General features: G+C 40.5%; 1 protein-coding gene across 1 annotated transcript; it reads right to left on the reverse strand.

The window, feature by feature from the left end:
* Positions 1-15,616: 15,616 nt before the first annotated feature.
* Positions 15,617-20,386, reverse strand: crybb1l2 (crystallin, beta B1, like 2). Its single transcript, XM_061047428.1, has 6 exons — positions 20,197-20,386; positions 19,194-19,294; positions 18,685-18,803; positions 17,983-18,115; positions 17,739-17,881; positions 15,617-16,163 (listed from the first exon to the last, which is right to left on the reverse strand). Exons 1-6 carry the CDS (start codon positions 20,372-20,374, stop codon positions 15,992-15,994), a joined length of 846 nt encoding a protein of 281 aa, XP_060903411.1. The 5' UTR covers positions 20,375-20,386; the 3' UTR covers positions 15,617-15,991.
* Positions 20,387-24,307: the final 3,921 nt, after the last annotated feature.

Below are 24,307 nucleotides of genomic sequence, written 5' to 3' on the forward strand. Positions count from 1 at the left end.
TGACAGGCAGTGCACAGAGGCAAAGCACTTCTTTTTTTTAAATTACAGTTACTACATCATCAACAACAACACCATCTACAGATGCTCTTTAGAGCTCTAATAATCATCAAAACCAGTCTTAATAACGTCACCAATATCATGATCAATGGCATCATCGTCATCAATATCATAAAGTGTGTATGTGTTAATGAAAGACATGGGTCTTTAGTTTTTTTCTTAAAGGTGCAGAGGGACTCTGCAGATCTAACTGACTTTTGCAGTTCATTCCACCACCGGGGGGCGACAGAGGAGAAGAGTCTAGCAATAAACTTAGGACCCTATTGTGAAGGTTGGATCGGATGTCTTTCACTGGCAGAGTGTAGTGGGCGGTAGGGATGAAAAAGTGTAGGTACGGAGGAGCTGTTTTTGTCGCTATGTTGTAAGCGAGCAGCAGGCTTTAAAATGTCATGCGACCAGCAACTGGGAGCCAGTGGAGGGAATTGAACAGCAAAGTGACATGTGCTCTTTTGGGTAGGTTGAAGACCAGGTGCGTTACTGTGTTTTAGATAATCTGAAGAGTTGATTGTGCATGTAGGAAGACCTGCCAGTAGAGAGTTTCAATAGTCGATGCGTGATATCACAAGAACCTGTACCAGGAGCTGTGTAGCATGTTCTGACAGGTAAGGTCTGATCTTCCTGATGTTGTACAGGGCAAATCCACATGACCGGGCAATCAAGGCCACTTGAATCTCAAATGTTAGCTGGTCATCAATCATAACACCCAGGTTCCGGGCAGACTTTGTGGGCATGAGTTGCCCACAAAGTCTTGTTCCAAGCTGGATATTGATCTGTGGTTGCATAGAGGGACTGGCTGGGATGACAAGGAGGTCAGTCTTTGAAAGGTTGAGTTAAAGCTGGCCTTCATTCATCCATTTAGAGATATCAGCAAGGCATGATGACACTCTTTCTGAGACTGTAATGTCATCTGGTAGGAATGTGTTTCATCAGCATAGCAGTGGTATAAGAACCATGATAGGGGTGGTGTATATGGAGAAGAGAAGGGGACCGACAGTGTAATGGTAGTGTTTTGAGTAAATTAGAGTTAGGTTAAGCATTCAGAAGTAAAGCATGCTTGTGTATGAGCAGCGTCTATTTTGTTTATGGAGGGATCCCCTTAGCTAGATGCAAATTTGTGCCACTTTAACACATGTTATAATGTGTTTTCCATATAATATCTTAAATATTATCAGAGATACAAATGCACTAATAATCATATATAATCTCAAAATTCAAAGAGCCCCTCTTAAAGAAGATGCCTCAACATGAATCTAATGAGGAGTCATCTCTGCTTTCTTTGGTCAATGATACTTCCTGTCCTCGTCTTTTATCCACAGTAGAACAGTTGTATAACACTCAACCATATGTGTTGCATGTGTTCAGACCAATACTATCCACTCTCACTCCACCTCCTCTATCTCTACCTCCCTCTACATTTCCTTCTCTCTCTCTCTCTCTCTCTCTCCATGCACGCTCTCTGTGAAACTAAACCATGTGAAAATAAAGAAAGAGAAAATCAACAAAGGATAATTCTGACAGGTAGAATAAGCGATGTTTACAAAGGCAAATGATTAAAGCAGCCATATTTTGGTGATACCACCCTCAGTGGGCTTTTGGGAAAAAAAACATCACAAAAATATACAGTATAGGTAAGAGAAGCCAATAGTTACTTTTTGGATGAGTCCCCATTTGGATGATAATAAGCGCTGTTAAAGTGCTACAAGCAGCAAGCCTGAAAGCTGTTGCTTCTTCAAACAATAAGAAAACACTATTTCCACCTCTATTTTCACCAAAGGATAGGAGAACTCTGTATCTCGAGCTGACAGCAGAGTTGGATTGATACACTTATGAACACCAATAACTTTATAATATTGTCCTAATGTTGGGCCAACCAGAGATCCAAAATACTCCTGTATTTTTAATTCAAGCTATTCAATCTAGAAAGACCAAGAAGTTCATATTGCAACCAGTCATATTAGAGAGACTGGGATGGGCCAGACAAAGTACTTGTATTAGTTGCTCTCATCTATATAAGGATGATATCCAGCATGCACTGGAGCAAAGATCTTGTGGAAAATACAGTTAATTTGTATTGTGATGTTTCTCTGAGTTGTAGTTGTTACTATATGTTCTTTTACACTTAGAACACGGTCCTATAGTTGAATGACGGGTTGTTAATTATGAACGATGTGTCCTTGATTGGCTTCACTCTTCTCAGTGTGAGTGAATCATTGAGTATATACCGAATAACTATGTCAATAACATCCTCATGCATGACTTAGCCAAGGACCTTTGTAGCATCTCTTTCTCTTGTGTCAAGGTGGTTTGCTGGCTCCCTGTGTATTACAAGTGTGCACCACAGTGTCCTGTTAATCTGGACTGTGGTTTAACAATGGGTACGCAATGGAAATCCCTCTCGTCCAAATGTGATCAATTCTGATGTTACATCCTAAATGCTTTGGCTGTAGGTCCACTTCTTTCACTCTAAGGTGGATCTTATATGAGTGTGCTGTAATAACAAGGCAGCTTGTAACCCATATCTGCCATCAGTTTAATAATATTTTATCGACAATTAGAAGCAGAATAATGTAAGGAAAGTGAGGAATGTGTCAAAAAATTAAAGGAAGAAGAAGATTTCATTCAGCATTACTGTAAGTTGTCAATGATTCCTAAGATAAATTTGAGTTGGTAATACTGCATGACTATATAAAATGTGTTAAATTACACAAAGCTCCTCAGGCCTCCTGATCTCCTTTAGCTTGGAAGACACTATGTTATAATTACCTTGTACATTACAATAGGGTGAAATATATCTAAAAATATTTTTTGCTTTATTCCAGAACATCTGGCTGTTTTGCTCGACTTAAATGAAACAATCAAAAATCAAGTTATAAGCATAATGTGTGATGATGTAAGCATCGAGGTCCCCTTTGGTTTTGTCCAGGAAGAATTCCAACAAATCTTCGAGACATTTTCACCTTCAAGAATGTGGATGAAATGAGAGGAAGGCAGGATTACTTTAGCAGGGAGAGTTAGAAAAGGAGGAGGAATGTGAGGAATGCATGATGGCTGAAGGATTCAGGGAGTATGGTCTGTCAGTGCTGAAGTGACAATCACTTTTAATTAGGTGAAAGAAGGGCATACTGTGTCTTTAAATAGTACATATTTCATGTGTGCCCACATACAAACGTACATACAAACAGACAGACATACGGACAGAGAGACCATAGACTGAGTGACGTCAGCCATTGATTACTGCAGGGGGGCTTGGAAGCTGACAGAGGCAGTGCTGAAATGCTATCTCAACCTAGTTTTCAAACAACAGGACAACAGCGCCCGCCCATCAGGTCAGCCAGACTAATTCTTATCCTTCTCAAAATCAAAACAGATGAGTTCTTAAAAAAATGACTCCCCACAGTTTGTGCCGATAGAGACATGAGCTAATCACACTGGTTTAGTTTTTTTTGTAACAGGCTGTAAAATTCAGGATAATGTCTTTGTACAATTATCTTTCAATGTTTTCTAACAGTGAGCAACATTTGTCAAACTAGAGGATGTATTGCTTTTCTGCTTTTCTTTTAACCAACTGAATCCCCTCTTGGTCGTCTGGATCTTTTGGGTTTTATTCACGGGGGGAATCACTCATCCTTTGTCTGATTATCATAAAGCACAGAAGAGAGACAAGCAGTCTGCCCTTATTTTATTTTTTTATCTTGAATCAATTAGCATTTTTGTTGTTTTTTCCTTTCAACAGTGTTTGACTTGCTTCTGAGGCCTCTCTGTCTCCATCTGTCTCACAGGTCAGCTTGCTTTGGGTTCTCTGAGGCTTTATTGGCAGGATTATTGCAGACATGAGCTCTACTAAAAAATCAAAGATTATTTCTTTCTCTCAACTGCTTTTCTCACATCTCCCACACTAGCTTGCTGCCGTCAGCTCCCTCTCTAAATGTTTACTTGCGCATGTGTCTACATCGACATTTTCTTTTAAGTGCTGTTGTCAAATTAATTAGCAAACAAACAGAACCAAAGCACACGTAGGCAGTATTACATGTAGGGAAGTACAGATCCTCCTCTAAAGGTTAGATATTGTGCAAAATACATTTTACCAAGTTTTTCTAACACTAATATGTGTCTCTAGTCTGTTTACAAACCCCCCAATGATGAGAAAAGTCCATCCTCTCCTTATTTTGCCTGCTCCACTTTTCAGAAAATGTGTGCTCAAACAGGATGTTTGGAGATTTTCCCTTCATGACATCACAAAGGGCAGTAGCCCCTCCCCCAGGTGGGTGACACTCCCACAGCTAGGTGTTGGTTCTGCCCTGTGAGTCTGCCTTCTCACTGTAAACAATAGGACATGGAGCGAGAAAGCCAAAGCCACACAAGCCCTTCCAGAGGGTGAACACAGCTCATTTGCATTTAAAGCTAGGGCGCACTCACACTAGGCAAAGCTGCTCCGTACCATGCTGAAACATGATTGCCCCCCCTCCACATTCCCCCGCTGGTCTGTACTCAAATTGTTCCGGTACTAACCGTGCTTGAGCGCTCTTGTACATAATGTTGTAATACAACGCATGCATGGCTTTACGGGATCATGATGAGTTCTTCAGTTACACACCCTTATTCAACCCTGTCAGGCCAAGGAAGTGTGCTGTGCTTAAGCATGGATCGGAGCACTCACACGAGTCAAGCAAACTGGACTTTAGGGCGCGGTCTCACTGGCCATCCGTACCGTGCCCAAGCACGCCTCAACACTAAAGTCCGGTTCGTTTGACCAGTGTGACCGCTCCGTGTCGTGCTCAGGCACAGTACACTTCCTTGTCTTTGGCACACTTCAGAGAGGTGTGCTTCGGCACGGTACACTTCATGCACGAGCACAAGCACGTGGGTACACACCGCTGACAGCCTTCATTATGGAGAAATCCAGAGTTTCCATTTTTTTATTGCTGTGTCTGATTAAAACGGCTTAAAATAAGCCGCAAAGTCAGTAAAGCAGCTGTAATACTCTGTGTTTTTCTCTGATGTGCAGACGCGGACTCGACTGCGCGTCTCTTTCTCTCTCTCTCTCTCTCTCTCGTCCGCCTGTTTGTAAACTGAGCACGCTTCATAATAACATAAAGCGTGCATGTGTTGTATTAAGACGTTATGTACAAGAGGTAATCATGCTTTTAAGCACGGATAGTCCTGTGTAGTGTGACCGCAGGCCGTGCCAGCCAGCGTGGGAATGGCGCAGCGGGGGGCCAATCGTGCTTGAGGACAGCACGGTACAGATGGCCAGTGTGACCACGCCCTTAGGGTCAAACAAGCTTAGGCATGGTACAGATCGCCTTGTGTCAGTGCGTACTAAGACAAAATCAGCCTGTTCCGAGCAGGGCTGAAATGGAAGGGTTTATAGGCATGCTAAAATACATTTTGGGCAAGAAACTTCACAGACATGTTTTGGAGAGCTCTAAGACTTATTTCAACTTCATTTCTCAACAGACACTTTGGAATATTGACTCAAAGATAACAGCACAACAGTATGAGGGGATATGTGTCAAGAGAAAACCAGGCAAAGAAAGCCAGCATAATGGTTGGCTGGATAATGCAATCAAATGGACAATGAAATTCAAAAGTTACAGCAACCACAAAGAAAAGACAGGAAAGACAAACAGACAGTTACACACACACACGCACGCACGCACGCACGCACACACACACACACACACACACACACACACACACACACACACATGCATAAAGACATCAGTGACTTGACACACAAAAACCAAGAACAATCCCTTGAATCAACTCCTTACAGAATAGCAGATTATATAAATTAAGTGATCAGCAAACTCCTTCATACATGTATGTACACTTTAACATTTTTTTTTGCAGTACCATGATTAGTAATTTCATTTTGGATGTGTATGCATGAAATAAGAGAAACACTTAGTCATGGTAGCTTAATGTTCTAACTACATGTTTGTGTAAATGTTGTGATCACTCAGTATCGTTTGTGTCATCTCAACTGATGAAACGTTTTATTCAGTTCAAATGATTAATATGATTCAAAAGGATATACCATACAATAAAAGTGACTGAAATTTGATTGTATATTAAAGATGCCATTATATGCAGTGGCTTCACAGTTGCAGTCACAGCTAGAAGATCTCAAGGTCCCAACCTGGTTTGGCCACGAATGAAAGGAAACACTGGAAAAACAATTACATTGAGAGTATACAACTTGATTTGTCTAGGATTTTATTTTATTTTATTTTATTTTATTTTTTTTGGGGGGGGGATAGGTTAAACAAATAAAAATTAATCACAGCTTATCTTCTCAAATCCAGTCAACTTAAAGTTTCACGTTTTCTAAGTACAAACAACATTTTTTTTAAATATAGTATAAATTATTTTGTAGTCACCAGGAGTGACTTTAACTAACATATTTTTAGGGCATGTTGTCAAATCATATACAGTGTAACTTTGTTGTTGCTGCTTCTTCTTGCAGGCTCTGATGGTGGTGCACTTAGAGGCTTAATCATCATTTCTCCCTGATGAAAATAAAAGATTACATCACCACAGGCACACACTTTTCAAGTAAAACACACCTCTCAACCTATTTTTGTTGATTGTGGTTACTGCCCATTATCCCTCATCAATTAGCATTCAGACACTTCCATTAGCTCCTATGTCTGCCAGACAGAAAGCATTCAGGCTCTATGTCGCTTAACTGGCACCACATTTGCAGGTGATGGAGTATAAATGCATGAACAAACAACTATTAGTGGATGGATTTTATCACTTTTTCTTGCACTCTGCTGCCTAAAATGTCAGTCATCTCTTCTCTCCTGCCTATACCCTCACCCCTAGTCATCAGACCCCCTCTCCTTATTTCTTGCAACCATCTGCCTCCATTTCATCTTTTATTTTTAACCCTCAGGCATGCCTCATGCATGACGCAGATGGGTACGTAATACAGACAAGGCAAACTAAAGAGGGAAAAGGCCGGGGCTGCAGACAGAGACAGTGGCGAGATAAATGAAGAAAAAAGATTGAGTGAAAGACTGGCAAAAAAAAGACAGATGGTGAGATTAACTTAGAGCAAGTCTGACATAAAATCATCTCTCATTTAACAAGAAAACTCAGAGCCAATCTGGTAGCTTTCCTAGAACTTGTCACCTGTAACACATCACTGTAATACCTGCCAGCAACATTTCTAATCCCTGCTGGTGTAAATCCAAATACTTAATCAGTTGTCTTATTCCATTTCTTCCCTCACCCTCCCGAGCCTATCTGTCTTCCTGAAAGCCCAACACGCCCACTCGTTTGTCTAAGCAAAGGAAAGAGGAGTTAGGTATCAATCTTACATCACTCAACCGTCAGACTTTTCATCGAGGCGCTGAATAAAATTGAACCCAGCATGACGCATACCAACTGTCAGGTTGTAGTGTTTATGGAGGCCTGTATTTTTGCATATGTGTGCATGTGAAAATAAGTTCAAATGTGTGCTAATGAATCTATACACACTTATTTTATCAGAGCAGATCTTTATAGAGAGTAGGCTCTGATAATCCCACCCAAAAAATCTATTTTGCATATATGGGATGGAAAACTATTCACTTTTTGTGTTTTTTGTCTGATTTAAAAATCAAGTTCTAATCACAAAAAATGGCATTAAAGGGGTTAAATTTCAGAAACACAATGGATATTTGCTATGTATGATGAGGACTGAAGTTAATAATAGTAAACAATTTTTTTGCGTCGTTAGGGCGAAAGGTGTAACATTTATTATATAATCTCACCCTACACAAAAAATGTCAATGAAACAAAATCAATGTTGATGCCAATTTTTGACACTCCCAGGCTCTGATAATCCCACCCACAAAGTATGACGCAGATCCACAGATTCATGCAACATCAAAGGAAGACCATATGGTCCAACAACTTCCCCTCATCCATATAACTTGTAATAATGGGTTATCATTACTCATACTTGGACAATGAGACTACAAATGTCTGCACACACCTACTCAACATATGTGTACAAGCTGTTTTTCAAACGTATACATCACAGTCCCTGCATGTAACAATGAGAGGATCTAAAGTACTGCCAATTGTTATGATTAATACAGCTACATGTGGGATTATTCAACGATCACAGTAAAATGACCACTGAAGACGGTGAAATCTGTGGCTTTGAAAGAAATAAACATTACAGGAAATCATCTGCTCAGTGGTTGTTTTTCATCTGACTGAAGTCATTTTAAGCCTCCTGAGACGCTTACTGTTACAGTGCAGATGGTGGGAAGGAAGATAATGACTAAATAGAAAACCAAAGATGACATTAGTAAACAAAAAAAAGGTAAATGTTCTCAATGGCCAAATACACCAAACAACAGGTGAAAGTGACTTGGGGAATTATCTATAGGAAAGGGACATTAAAGAGGACATATTCTCCCCCTCCTCCACCTTTTCAAACAGTCCCTCTGTGGTCTAAATGAAACATCTGTGCTGTGCTTTGGTCAAAATATAACATGAATCAAGCACCAGAGGAGGTTTGTGACCCTGTATAAACCAGCTCTCTCAGAACGCTCCGTTTTGGTGTGTGTGTCTCTTTAAATGTAATGACCCCCCCCCCCCCCCCCCCCCCCCCCCCCATTTCCATAATGTGACTGTATCTAACTCATGAAGGCCTAATTGATATTTCTTTTAATTTGAAATCTAACAGGCTGTCAAATCTTCTGAAAAGAGTCTTATGAGAGTTCAAGATCAAAAGAACATTACACCTAATGACAAATAACAGATGCATAGATTTTTATAAATTAATAATCCTCGTTTTATTTTTTGGAAATTAATTTTACTATTTTATTTGATGCACTTTACTTTCCCCCTTTTCTTACCCATGTGTGTAAGAACTAGATTTGATCCATAGAGCAGAACTCCAGGGAATCAGAAGTGAATTGAATTCTGATGATCTAATTAAATTCACCGTGAGAGCCATAGAATGAAGACTTTGAATTAAAGTGTCATCCCTAAAGACTTCCATTGTGAATGAGTTTTTTTGTTTTTAGCACTAATCAAGCTGTTGCTGTTAGATTAAATCCACTTCCTGTAGCCACTGAGGTCTAAACCTGAGAGAACTCAACCCTCTGAGGGGGGGGGGGATTGTTGCGCACCTCATCTTCTCTAGCAATTTCAAACAAACAAAATAATTTGTTACCAATAGTGGTGAATGAACCTCTGTCGAAGCAGCCAATCTGCAATGACAGCATATACATCACCAGATGGAGTGACATGTGCAGAGCTGGAAATGGAGGTTAGAAGGTGGAGATTGGAAGAATGTGGATGTGTTTGGGAGTGTGTGTTTCTGTTCTGCTTTCTCGCTCTCAGTCCATTATTTAGCAGTATTGCTCCACAAGGAGTCATTATGCCCTTATAAGCTATCCAATAATGCCCTGCTGCTGAGATGGTCCCAATTCACAGAGTGACATCAGAAGCAGGGCTGGAAATAAGAGGAGCTGTGTGTGTGCCTGCTTGTGTGTATATGTGAGGGTGGGTTGTGCTGGGGTCTACTCACTCATGAATGTTTTCGTGTGTTAACTTGTGTGATTTGTGCATGTGCAAGCGTGTCAGTCTGACGTCAATACTCCTTCGGTCCATATTTAGCCAAGCCTTTGGGAAGGCTCATAGAACCTTGTAGGTGTCTTAACTCAAACTATTAATAGAGTGAAGTAAAGTGAGTGCTGATGTGACAGTTCAAGTGTGCCTTTCCCTCATGGATTTGAAGGACAGAAAAAAGCTGGGCTAAATTTAGAGTTTATTTCTGGAGTGAGACTGCACGGGAATCTGTTTTGATAGAACTGGGTTTTTACTGCAGCTCCGAGGGCAGATAAAGAATATATGAGGAAGGAGGCATGAAAAATGGATGAGAGATGTGATGAAATGGTGCATCATCACATAGTTAACAAGCTTCTACAACTTAAAAGGACAACTACACCAAAAGTGTTCAATTATGTAACAACATAAAGAAATAACAGCGTTTAGTGACGAAGCAGCTCCAAAAGAGGAAAATTAAAGGAAAAACACAGGAAGGAAATATAAGGTCACAATTTATGTTTCTCCAAGTGTCACACAGTTCATATTTTCTCAACATAATATTACATTGGTGCTGTAACATTTAACCATGCCCATGTCCTAGATGCACTGCTCTTAGTGTTTTTAGCAAAATGCTAATTTGCAACACCTGTCCACAAGAGGTTTTTGGTAAATGGACATGAGCTTGTATAGCACTTTTCTAGTCTTCTGACTGCTCAAAGTGCTTTTACACCACAGGTCACACCTACACATTCACACACTGATGGCAGAGGATGCTGTATAGTGACACCATCAGAAGTAAATGATCCATTCATACACACTCTTACACCGCTGACGAAGCAGCAGGAGCAATTCGGGGTTAAGTGTCTAGCTGAAGGACACATCGGACATGTTGCTGCAGGAGCTGGGGATCGAACCCTCAACCTTCTGGTTGAGAGATGACGACTCTACCAACTTAGCCACATCTGCCCATTTTAGAAAAAAATGATAGAAATTAAGAAAAATACAAAATAGGAGAACATCAAAACAGCTAGTTATGAATACAGTGCAGTTATTAATGCAAAAATGGATTACATACAATTACAAAAAGATGGCAGCAAAAAAATACTACAGACATTTGTGTTGATGATGATTTACATGTTGTTTCTCCTTCAGCCATGATTTAATACCTTTCTTGAAAACATTAAAAGTGTGTTGCATTTTCAGCTCCGTGGGTAGACGGAGTTTAGCTTAGCTACAACAGAGAAGGACGATTGTCCAAATTAGGTTTTGCCCAAGTGGAAAGCAACAGTGAGCACTTACTGAAGCCCATGTGTTCACTCCTGCTGTGTTGAAATGAATTCATCAAACAGAGAAGTTGCCAGGCCATGCAAATATCCATCCATTATCACTTTTCCCATTTTGGGTTAAGGAGGGGCTGGAGCCCATCCCTGCTGTGATTGGACTGTCTGTCAGTCAATCAAAGGGCTGACATATAGAGACAAACAAGCACAACGAGCATAGGAGGAGCATTCCATAGAGCTGGAAATCAGGTAGAGGGTAGGTAATGACAAGCGGGAAAGGAGCCACAGGCTGGCTTTGAACCTGGGTCGCCCGCTCTGAAGACTATAGCCTCCATATAGCGCGCACTAACCACTGTGCCACCAGCGCCCCTAATTTAGTTCAGTTTCAACATTCAATTCAGTTTTTTATGGAAAATGACTATCAGTTCAACCATTATTCATGGAGAAGTCAAATCTGTCAGAGCTGTTTTGAATTCAAAGGGCTTCGTCTTTGGACTTCAAATCCTCCACACCAGAGAGTTCTGTCAGTGACCTCAATAACAGAGCGAATTGATGTATAATGCAAAATGAATTAATAATTAACAGGAGTCTACAGCACAGACATTTTAGCTTCAGCCTGCAATTAAAGTCACAGGCAACAACATTTCAAACTGAGAAATTGCTCCTTATTTACTGCAATGCTCCCCCGGAGATGCAGTCATACTCCCTCCTGCCGTTTTTATGAATACAATCCCATTTTTAACACTTTTCAATCAATGAGTCAGATTTTCTTTTTAAGACAGTTTCTCATATTTTTATAGAAATTGTAAACTCAGAGATGCACAAGTATTACTTTCCTTTTACTTTGATTGTATATGTAATGCTGAAAGTATTTTTTTAGTAGAAATAACTGCCAAATACTATGGTTCCTTTGATGGCTGCTTGACTTCTGTAAGTCAATCCCCAAACAGCCCAATACTGGAATGACCAACTTTACTGCACAAACATGTTTACTGCCTGGATGACATAGTTTTGGTTACTATAGCTGTGTATGGCTTCTAGTCTGCATGATGTCAGTCACTGAACTTGCCATGTTGACAAATCTTTTTAACAGCCTTTTGGATATATTTTTAAGAATAAAACTATAGTATGGCTTGCTGTCGGATTTATTGCACCAACAGGCCTTCACATCTTTGAGTGAAATTCTAGAATTATAATCCCTTTATAATATTTAGCACTGTACCTGACTTGTTACCTTATTAACTGTTTCCCATACATTGATGTATGTGTCTGTGCAGTCGGGATTGATTTTGCAATCAAAACAACAATCTTACATTCAAAGATTTTAAAGAGGACGGCTGGCTGAAGTGAAAAGTAGTGAAATGTTTCTCAAGATAACGTGGTTAATTCCTCCTTGATCTCAATCACTCATTCAGTCATGTTCAGAGAGCATCAAATATTCACACAAGCTCTCTTAGCTTTTTTCATCAAATAAATTAATAACTCCAGTCAGAGACCGGCGCAGACTCTTTCAGTGGGAAACACTCTATTTAATTCTCCGACAGATGACAGGGTTTAGACTTCATAACGTTGACAACTAAGCATTTGCAAACCTGTTGATCATCTACAGCCCACAAGTAGACGTGTTCAAATATGTCCATATCTGGCTCCCAATAAAACAAGACAGCAACACCAACAGACTCAGGGGGTAGGGGCACACTACAGGACACTTCAACAGGTTTTGTCCACTGGACGGGCACCCTGGAGGGCGTGTTACCATGTTTTGTCCACTGGAGGGCACATTACCATGTGTCCATGGCAGGGCACCATGGAGGTCACATCACCACGGCTACAGAGCAATGCATGTCAACAGGCAAGGCAGGAAACTGCTTGGTGCCCCAGACCAGTAGGGGGCCCCAACGCAATGATTTGCAATGATGGTAGGAAACCTCCCTAAGTGGGCCCCATCTGACAGCACTCATTCTCATTGCCCTGCTGAATGTTGGTAGTAGGTCCCCTCAGTTGATTTTTGCCTAGGGCCCCAACATGCTCTAGAATCACCACTGCACGTCTAACCCCAGGAAGGGTACCCTGGAGGACACTTCATCATGTTTTATCTACCATAGAAGCATCCAAGAGGGCACTTTTTAAACATTAGTACCCAAAGGTGGATTCCCCCCCCCTTGCACTCCCAAGTCTACCAATACCACACGTTTTTTAAATGTCAAACAATATAACTGCAAAAGCCAATAACTGGGGTAAACCATTACTGAGCTTTGTAAACAATTAGAAACTCATTCCCCTTTTGGTATCTCTCAACAAGGAATCTTGCTTTCCTGCATAAGCACTCAACATAGATACTGTAGATCAGTGCTTCCCAAAGTGAGGGCCGCGGCCCCCTGGTGGGCCGTGTGGGTACTGCAGGTGGGCTGCAAAAAGCCCTCCACCAAGTTTCAAAATAAAATAAATATCACAATAATGATGATTTACCATGAATCAACCCTTTAAGTGATTAGTAAGGCGTGTCATGACTATTCATGGACATAATGTTTAGTAAACTTTTGTATCTATCTTGCCATAATGTCATGTTGTAATGTCCAATAATTGACCCTAACTGAAAGTTATAGATGTAGTCAAAACTTTTATTTTATAACGGGCCCAGGAGTAATTTTGTATATCAAAGTGGGCCGCGGCAGTCTTAAATTCGGGAAAGGCTGCTGTAGATAAACTGAGCCACTTTTGAAGTAGGTGCAAGAAGCATGTTATTGTGTTTAAATTTAGAGCGTGAACATGTTTTGTTGTATATAAATAGCTTTTGTATTGATAGCGTGAACAAACGGAAAGAACATAGTGAATCATGTTTCTGTGCAGTCACTTCAGGCTTGACAATGGTTGACTAACACCCTGATATAATTTACTGAAGCTCATTGAATACTTTGAACCCCAGTCAGCTAAAAGCTTGCTTTTAAAATAGTCTTTTCATCACTGACGGAGGGGAAATCTCACCACACCAACAGAATTTGCAGTAACGTCATGAAGGATGAAGTTTGGGAGTTTTGAATATTTCATGAGCATAAGGGGAAGAGGTAGGCAGAGCATAATCGATTATATTTCATTTAAAGTTTGAATGCCGGAAAATTCAATTCCGTTGCTGACGTTAGCACATCACGCAGAGTATTAATATTCTCTGTGGTGAGGAGAATAAAGCATGCATCCAGATATAATGTGCTCCTGTAGAGAGAGTGCTGGAGGAGTTGAAGCGGTGTCTTCTTTCAAACATTAACAATGTTGGTTGAAATTGTTTTCCATCTGTACAAATCAAATCTGTGTCTCTGCAGCATCATTATGTTGAGAAATCACACGTTGAGTAGACGCAAACTGAAACAAATTCAGTGAGCCGCTCAATTCTTCAATTCACTCCAAGTCTGAGTTAGACAGTAGAAATTAATCTTTTGTAAAAAGAGATCCATTAACATAAATGTTGGGTCTGACAGGAAATCTCAATTAAATACAATTTTCTATGAAAATGCAACTTGTGACTGTAAAGATTTCAGTCCAATGTTAGATGCAGTAAAATTAGTTTAGCATATGTGTGATCTAATGTTGAGTCGCTCAGTTTCTTCAATCCGTTGTTTTCTTCACAGAATATTCATTATTATTTTGGTACAACTTTTGTGAAGGATGTGTTTATCGAAACATTTAGGCAGCCTTTATTTCTCCAATCAAACTTTTTTCATAACATTCATTTGGTCTGTTTTTTTTCCTTTGTACTAGCTGGAGTCTTTAGCCCCAAATGACACAACTTGATCAACATTAAACTGTATAAGTCTATTTTGAGATTTATTTCACATATGCTGACTTTTATTTGTAAAACTAATTGTAAAAAAAAAAGTTAAGTTACCCCTTTTGGGGGAAGCAGACAAAAGCCAAAGACCATTGACTTATTATCTCCTGATGTTACAAATGTTTAGGTTTAGTATTTAGACACAACAATCAGATACAGACATTCATACTCATTTGACTGTTTTTGGCTACTTGATACATGATTTTGGCTTTCTTTTTTCTAAGATTTAGTTCAACTTCAACCCCAGAGGGAAATATCTCTTCTGCTAAATGCTCCATAGCATGAATTGGGTTAAACCGAGCTGCTTCTGCTTGATGCGTTTGAACCTGTAGAACCAAAATATAAGCTTAAAGACACTAAAATGTGTTCTGAGTGTGCTGTCTGTTGAGTCAGTGTGTGTTTGTAACAACTTCAAGTTAAGGATCTCAAGCTGAATGTCAACCAACAATACAGTTAGATAAATCTGCAACACATAACTGACAGTAATACATAATGAAACCTAGGGGTGCAGATGGCCTAGAGGTTACGTGTACGATCCCATGTGTTGTCCTCTTAGCAGTCGGCCTGGGTTTGATCGCATGTCATTCCCCACCCTCTCTCTCCATGATTTCTTACTCTTATCCACTGTCCAATCAAATGAAGGCTGAAAGCCAAAGAATAGAGATCTTAAACAACCAAAAGACAACTTTTAGAAATATCGCTTCTGCATGCAAACTTTGTTGAATTAAAAAAAAAAGACATAATTTCAAGTGGAGCAGGATGTGAGAGGCTTTATTTGGCTTTCATGCTAAAATGTTTTGAGAGTCTCAGCACAGACAATCTGTGACCATTTATCTTGTCGTGGACAAGAGCAGACACAAATCCAAACTGGTTCCCCGCCGACAGTCAGGCAGTGATAGGGGCTGACGTGATGTGAAAGCGAAGTTTGAGGGGGAGGGAGGAAGCGAGGGGAGGAGGGAGGAGAGTGGGGAGAAGCAAGCTGACGAACAGAGATGATGTGAGAGGGAGCGCAAAAAAAGGGTGCATAGTTGGTTTAGTGATCTATGTAAATATCTCCCTCTATACTTTGATTACATTGTTGAAAGAACTAAAAATACCCTGTGAAAATGAATTCCCTCCATCCTGCCCCTTAACGGCCCAGAGGTTGTTCAGAGGAGGAGTATTACACCCTTTCCCTCCTCCTCTCCTTTTTGACCCTCCCTTCTTCACTTTCCCCTTTCTCTCTATGCTGCGTCTCTCCTCCGATCCCTCTCTTCCTCGCCCTCGCCAGGTTTCACTTGCTGGACATGGTGTAGCAGCCGTGTGGGTGCCACTGCATGTCGCGGATGCGCCTGATGGACTGCATCTGGGGGCAGCGGGCGCCAAACTCATTGAAGTGTCTGAATTCGCCCTTCTCCAGCAGGTACTGGCTGCCACGGTAACCGGGGAACTGGTAGCCCACAAAACTAGAGCGAGAAAAAAGGAGAGGGGGGACAAAGAGTTTGCATTTTTTATAATGGGGATTAAACTGTGAAGTTGAAAATATACAGAAAAAAGCTCCAAGGAACAGAGGAACCATATTGATTTAAGGAACAAAAAAACATGGATGAGTGGTGAGCAGAAAGTGAGAGGAAGATGCTAGAAGGACAGCTGTAGGCCAATCAGGTAGGATAAACATGTGACAAATAAAGACATCAGCGGGTTCGTCATGTTGTCGGTGTGAGACCACAGTGCAGACGGCCTCCCAGCTGTTTGCTTCAGGCAGCCTGCAGCCCCACAAATGAAGTAATCATTGCGGTTAAGAAACAGTATCTGATGCTTTCCACACCTCTGTGCGCAGAAATAGACAGAAAGCTGCTGACGTTCATGACACCCTCTGCGAGCTGCTGATGAAAAAGCCTCGCAGAAAAACACCCATTGTTGATCACGCTGCCTTGTTCCGAGAATGACGAAACAAGGCAGCGATGGGTGTGATAGTCTGACATAAGCAGCGACACATGGAGATGGACGTCTTGTTACAGAAGAAGGGTTTAGTGTTTGCTGCTGACACATGGGACATGTTTCATATTTTGAAAATTGGGAGCTGCAAACACAGAAGGGATGTGAGATAGCTGAGCTCCATAGTCAAACAATAATCAGTGTTTGAGTGGATGTTTTTTTAAGCTTTGGGAAACATGTGTGCCTTCCTGCAGAGATGTATCCCTCCTGTTTTAAGTCTGTTTGCTTGTTTAAAGATACACTATGAAGAATTTTTACACTAAATGATCTAATATCATTTAAAAAATTACTAAACATATGTTATATATATATATTTTGTTGAGTACTTACATTACCTCAAATATTTCAAACACATAGAAAGCTAGAGATATCCTTCATTTTGTAGTTGTAACAGGACATGTCTTGTCAGAGCCACCATGATTAGATACAACATGTGTATCATTGCCGTGGAAACGCCAGTTGTTACGTCAAGGAGTGCTACATAAGGAAGTAGGAACTATTACCTAAAGCTGTCGTACTGCTGCTGTGTGTGCTGCTGTTATAAAAACGCATTAGCTTGTCTGTAAACATATTCTCTCCCTCAGGTGGGTCTCACCCGTTCCTCTTGACTACGGTCAAGTCTGTGTTAGTTCTCATCAGGGGCGGGGCAAAGAGCATCACTCCCATAATTCCCTGACAGCCTCGACGCCCTCTTTTGTTATTGTTTGGATTGAAAGCCCCATGGCGGCAGAATTTACAAATACTGTGCGTGACAGGAAGCTAAAACCTGAAACTGGTTTGCTTGGCTGAGTTTTACTTAGCTCAGCGTGCTAGGCTAAGTCAGGTTAGCTAACCAGCAACTTCAAAGCCAAAATGACCTCAAATCACTGCGAGCAGCGCGGAAGCCTCCATTAGAGGTGCTGGCTGTCAGGCTAACTCTTTATGTTCCTAAGCTAACCAGATTTTAACTGAAGCAACGTACATTATAGTGATATTACTTTTCTCATCTTAGTCTTTTAGAGAAAGCAAAAAAAATGCTCCTAAAATGTTGCTTTCATACTCACGTTCCACAGCTGACCATGATGCTGCCAACCCTGTCGGTGAAACCGTAGGAGAACAGGCTGGGGACATCATCGTCCATGATCTCCATCTTGCGGCCCTTGAACTCTCCGACCTCGTACAGGCAGATTTTGTGCTTCTCGGGGTCCTAGAAGGTGGGGTGGGGAAAGAAAAGAGTTGAATTAGGAAGATGAAGAACTGTAGAGCACACATGGATATAAGCTGTCAAAGCCGATGAGAAGGTTATACCATGCGGACAGGTCTGAAGGACAGCAGATAGTCGTTTTTCTGGCAGTTGCTCCAGGAGTCCCAGCGGGGATACTCTCCCTTCTCCAGGATGAACATCTCACCGCAGAGGTTCATCTGCTCGAAGCCCACGAAACTGAAGAGGAGAGAAATGGTCACGAGGGTGAGATGGGAGAAAGGTGATGAGTTATACATTCAATTGAGAAACATCATATTGCTTTTTAAACGAGCCCTCCAATGACTGTGGGAAAAGTGAAAACAACAAAGCCTCTTAGTCTTGACCATTAATTTCATTTTGTGTCTCTTGTGAGACTGCCAACTTCATGGTGGAGCAATCCTAAAAATAACTATAAAGGGGGTGCTTTAGTGAATAATCTCCTTTATGTGCAGTTAGAAGCTCCTACATTAACATCATTTTTACCTTTATTGGTCCACATTGTTTTTTTGCTCCACTTCATTCTAAAAGTTTTGCTGCTTTGTTTGTTATTAGTTTTAAAGTTAATTCTGCCTCTGTACTCTCTGTAAATTACCTCGGATAAAAGCATCAGCTACATTGCTTAAAATGCAAAGTGTAAAATGTCACATAATGGTGGGGTACACTCGTTGAAATCCCCTGCTCTCTGCTCAGACGAGTGGGTGTGTTTGATACATTACGTGTACCTGGGTGGGTGTGTAAGTGCAGCTTCAAATGCATAGGCTACTTACGGGCCGCTGTCGACACGCAGGGAGCGCACCTTGTCCATTCCCATGTCACACACACTCATACACTCCCCAGTGATCTCAATGCAGCGTCCCTGGAAGTTCTCCTGGTCAAACACGCGCATCTGGGGAGAGAGGAAAAGATCATGAGGAAGTGACGCAGATGGAGGTCAGAAACTTCATCAAATTAGCAGGATAGAGAGAAAAAAAAAAAGTTAGAAGCACAGTAAAATGAAAAGACTGTTTGATTAAGACAGCTTTCCTAACAGGAATTTGACGTAAAAGCCTCAAACATGGTATGTTTCTGTCAGCTGTGGGTGTCAAACCGCCCCCTCACTGAGAGATAAGGTACGAGAGGTCACGATAATAGCTAGCAGCTAAGAAGGTAAACTGTTAGTGTGATGCCAGCTGCTTCATATGGTGTGAAAAAGACTGTATGGTATATCTGGAGATGATTGATCATCTGGTGTACGTGTGTGTGTGTGTGTGTGTGTGGGGGGGGGGGGGGGGGGTACCTTGTAGGACATCATGCCCATCTCAGACATCTTGTTCTGAGCCGCCTTCCCGTCAGTCTGAGAAGCAGACTTGGATTTATCTCCCCCAGAAGACATGATTACTGAAAGTAGAAGAAATAGAGAAATCTTTTACTGTCACATTGAAATATTTGAGCAGATTGAGGAGTTACACTGTGTGTTTTAGTTCAAACTGTTTTCAGTTGCATTATATTTGCTCATTATAAACACACATGAACAAATACTGTAACAAAATCTGTTAACACATTTAAATTAACATTGCAAGAAAATACAGAGAATGTTATTTTGCTGTTCATCAACAAAATAATATATAATATAACAATAGATGTGTCCTCTTGCCTTCTTCTTCCAGCCCTTGTATTTTTGAATCATGAGCTCACATTGTACACAGTTTACATGATTTCCCTTAGTATAGTTCTTCCTTTTAATATAAAAAATATTTAGAGTTTGTGCTAGCTGGTTAAGGATTGTGACAATATTTGTCTGATCGATATGCTGAATTAACCATAAGCATTAAAACACTCCCTCAATCACCCAAAAGGATGTACAGCTTCAACTATCCGTCCTTCAAATTAAAACACAATCAGCCTTTCTCACCTCCCTACAACACCCCGATAGTTTGTTTGCAGGCCCCAGCAAAACACAATGCAGCTCCAACTTCAATGTACAACATTCTAGTCTTCACTATCTCCTTCTTCAGTCAATAAATAGCCATGATTAAGTCCCTGCTTCAAATTAAGCAGAATGAATTATGAAGAGAGGTACATCTTATTTACAGTCATTCATTTTTTTCAGATTACATAAAACGTTTGATAGCCAAAAACATTTTGAGTTAAAATGAAACAGTAGCACCCTAACTTCAGCAGTCATAAATTATGTCAAAGCAATGTTTGACTCTCAATCTCGAGCTCAAACTACATTTTCACACCAGTTTCACTTCTTTCTTTTCTTCCTCACTCTGAAAGATGTGTGTCCACTGTCTTACCTGTGGCAGTGTGTGTGCGTAAAGGAGTAGGACTCAGGGCTGAGACTGGTGCTCTGTGCAAGAGTGCGCCGGGCCCATTGAAGCTTTTATATGCTGGCGCCCAGAGAGGGGGGATTATAGACACAGAAACAAACTCGCTGAGCTCACAGCCCCCACAGAATAGAAATACCCCCATCATCAAAGAGAGAGAGGGAGGTGGAGAGAAAGAGAGATGGTAGGGGTAGGTGGATGATGTGAAAGTCAGTATATTTATTGAGTAAGAAAACTGAATGAAATATAGAATAACTTCAGAATCACCTGATCATGGCATGAATCCATAAAATAAAAGGAAAGTTTAGCCAGTATACACTTAGCCTGCAGCTATCTCCAGGACGTTTTTCTCAGACCTAAGCCCGATTGACTGGCCTGAATAAACACAGCCAGGCTGACCAGGTTCAAATTTAACAGCCTGTCGCAGAATAATTCACTCCTGTTCCCTTCAGTGCTTTTTAATCAGGAGGCAGCGGGACAAACAATAACAGAGAAAGCAATAAAACTGTGAGAAGCAATTACCTCGCTGGTCCACCTCTGTGTGTGAAATGAGGTTAGGTGTGTGTATGGACAATAATCTGAATCTCTCCGCATCATGGAGTAAGGGAGCTATTAAATAAAACCCCTCTGCCTCTTTTCTTGCGTGGGTGAGTTACATATTGTGGTGGGCGTTGAGCTGCAAGACGAAAGTCCATGAGATGCTTCTTTCAAAATACCCGAAAGGGAAACCATGGCTTCACAGGGGAAGTCCCATCTTCTGTGACATGAAGGCTTTACCTGTGGTAAATAGGACAGGAAGGATATAAGGATCCCAGCTGTTCACCAGATGAGATCCTGGATATTAATTCCTCGGGTTTAATGGTCTGCCTCATTGATCCTGAAGTTTAATTTCCTCAAATCCTCAAGTGAGCCTCAAGGTGAAAAGAGTGAATCACACACCCACTGTGTGCTCACTGGAAGTTCATATCTGAATGAGTAAAGAGTTCATTTTCCTGAATCTGGTGTGACATTGAGTCATCATTATCAAATTGTAAATGATGAGAAATGCTATTCTTGAAGATTTTTCTAAGAATATAAGAGATAATTGTGACTCTAATAATTACTGCTCTGGAGACATGGTGGTCAGTCTGCCATTTGGAGGACAGGTCCAAATTAACTTCCACATTTTCTCCGATAATTAACAATAACTTTGAATTTTCAGCAGGAATGTTGCATTCTGGCTTCTGACATTGGACCAACACAAATATAACCAAACTGAGAGAATTATTTGCAAATAATAATGTAAAGGAATTTGAACAATGGATCAAGTGATACAAACTGTTGGGGCGTTGGTTACTTAACGGTTAGTGCGAGCACCCTTTGTAAAGAGGCCATAGTCCTTGAGAGAGGGTGGCATGGGCTCGACCTGATTCTGATTTCTAACCTTTAAACTTTCTGTGATGCACTTTCATTGATTAAATCTTTTATTTATTTTAGTTTTGTTATGCTTGTTTAAGGATTTTATTATGGCATTAAAAATGAATGAAAAATGAAAATGAAAACATATTAAGGGGGGAATACCAACCTCCATGACTAAACATGTCTCAGAGCAGAACATTTCAGAGTCGGCAATTCCAAAGCACAGTTGGATTAGTGTTTTTAATGTGTTTACTTTATCTACATGAAAAGCTTCTCGGGATACAAATGCTGAAATAGAAGCATTATGATGTTTAAAAGCAAATACACATTGATGATGTCAAACATTTACAAGGAGGAAAATAGAAATAGGCCCTGAAAGACATGACAGAAATAACACATAAGTGCCATCCATCCATTCATCCATCCATCCAAACATCCATCCATCTATCCATCCATCTATCCATCATCCATCCATCATCCATCCATCCATCCATCATCCATCCATCTATTCATCCATCCATCCATCATCCATCCATCCATCATCCATCCATCTATCCATCCATCCATCATCCATCCATCCATCGATCAATCCATCATCCATCCATCCAAACATCCATCCATCCATCATCCATCCATCTATTCATCCATCCATCCATCATCCATTCATCTATCCATCCATCCATCATCCATTCATCCATCCATCCATCCATCCATCCATCATCCATCCATCCATTCATCCATTCATACATCCATCCATCATCCATCCATCTATCCATCCATCCATCCATCCATTCATCCATCCATCCATCATCCATCCATCTATCCATCCATCCATCCATCCATTCATCCATCCATCCATCATCCATCCATCTATCCATCCATCTATCCATCCATCCATCCATTCATCCATCCATCCATCCATCCATCCATCCATCCATTCATCCATTCATACATCCATCCATCCATTTTCTTCCACTTATCCAAGGTCGAGTCACGGTGGCAGCAAGCAGTCAACCCAGAGCTCTCTCTCCCCAGCAACGAGGTGTTCCCGGGTGACCATGGGGGTAGACCCAAATAACACAAGAAGTATTTAAAAATCAGTAAACAAGAAACATGCTAACAAAAAATTTGTTTGGGGACTTTCCAAATAAAAATCTAAGAACACTAGTCACCTGAGGGAGAGCTAATTATCAATAAATCAATTAATAATTGTTTGTATTGCGCCAATTCATAACAACATGTTATCTTGGGATAACTCATTGTTATGGAATCAGGTTTTTTTGCACCGCGTTATAAAATGTATAAAGCAAAGAAAAAGACTAATCCTGCAAAAATATTCTTGGACAGCATGGTTTAAGACTATAGTGTTAAATACAAATGTATATCAGCCCAGACTACAGAGACTGCATATGCTCATCTGGAGTATAAAGATGCTGCAGTAGATCTGATGAGAAAGAATAGATACAGCCAATACATTTTTTTTTTGTATTTGCTTTAATGAATCTGAAAAGGCTCCTGGACGAATACATGGAACATCATTATTGTATCATCAAGTATAGATATACACCTTCTAATTTAATATACTCTTCTCATCATCCAAAAATATACAGCAGTATATTGTGTTTGCATCAGAATTTTAAATTCCATATGCAGTCCTTAGATATCATCTGCAATATTTTGTTGATAAATGAATAGTTTTATCTTATCTTATATTTAATACAAGACCACATCACACTAACTGAGCAAAAGTTAGTTTATTTATATGGCTTGTATAGGGTCTTCTTGATGACTCCCTTTCAATTCTGTTAGCCTGATTAGGGTAATGAAGTCAAATGTCCATCAATCCATCCATCCATCTGTTTACCATTCTGGTTCACAGTCCCACATGGTCTGTGTTCAGTTCATTAATAAAAGAGAGCGAAGACATCATATTACAGTTTGAGAGGTGCTTTTATAAACCACACATCATTATTGTACAGACGTTCACATTGATATTAGGATATATTGTTGGTGCAGAGCAGTGTCTTCAGAAATTCTGTTGTTGGTGGTGACTTTAGTGTCTTCTGAGCAGCCATTGCTCTCGTGTTCTTCTGCCTATATGACTGTGAACATGTACAAGAGAACTTGATGGGAACCTTCTCATAAGGACTCTTCATGAAATGTCAAGGGCCAAGGATCTGATGGGGTGGGGGGGATGAGGGATGTTACTAGGCAACGGCGGTCCATCATCCAAGTAATGGACAAAGGAGCGTCAAATTAAAACATCACAGCAACGAATGCTTACTCGATCCCACATTTGCTCAAGGACAAAGATGAGAATATTTTATTGTCTAATTCTTAAAGATTATATTACATTAGTAATATAAGCTATAAATCCCTTCTATTCACTGATAGGTTGAATGAATACTACTGCACTGCAGGCTTTCCTGCACCATTGGTTCCACTCTCTCACAGTTACATACCATTATACTACCTTATAAACAATACTATTCCAGAACTATTTACTGTTGTCCTGCTCTTTTGTTCTCCATCACTGTTGCATTATTGTAGGCCAGGCCTATACAATTGCATATCGTGGGACCAACCTGAAGTGAGTTCAACACTTAAATATGCTTATCGTCATTAAAAGGGATGTTATTCCTTTTCAGGGTTTTTTTTCTTACATTTATAAAGGAACTGTTAA

Source organism: Labrus mixtus, chromosome 2 (assembly GCF_963584025.1).
Source record: "Labrus mixtus chromosome 2, fLabMix1.1, whole genome shotgun sequence".
NCBI classification, from domain to species: Eukaryota; Metazoa; Chordata; class Actinopteri; order Labriformes; family Labridae; genus Labrus; species Labrus mixtus.

Coding starts and splice junctions, on each gene's coding strand:
- crybb1l2 (XM_061047428.1), bottom strand. CDS start 20,374: ATGATGGGGGTATTTCTATTCTGTGGGGGCTGTGAGCTCAGCGAGTTT. Junction 18,116..18,684: donor CTGCGTGTCGACAGCGGCCC/GTAAGTAGCCTA, acceptor TCTCCTCTTCAG/TTTCGTGGGCTTCGAGCAGA. Junction 16,164..17,738: donor ATCATGGTCAGCTGTGGAAC/GTGAGTATGAAA, acceptor TTCTCGCTCTAG/TTTTGTGGGCTACCAGTTCC.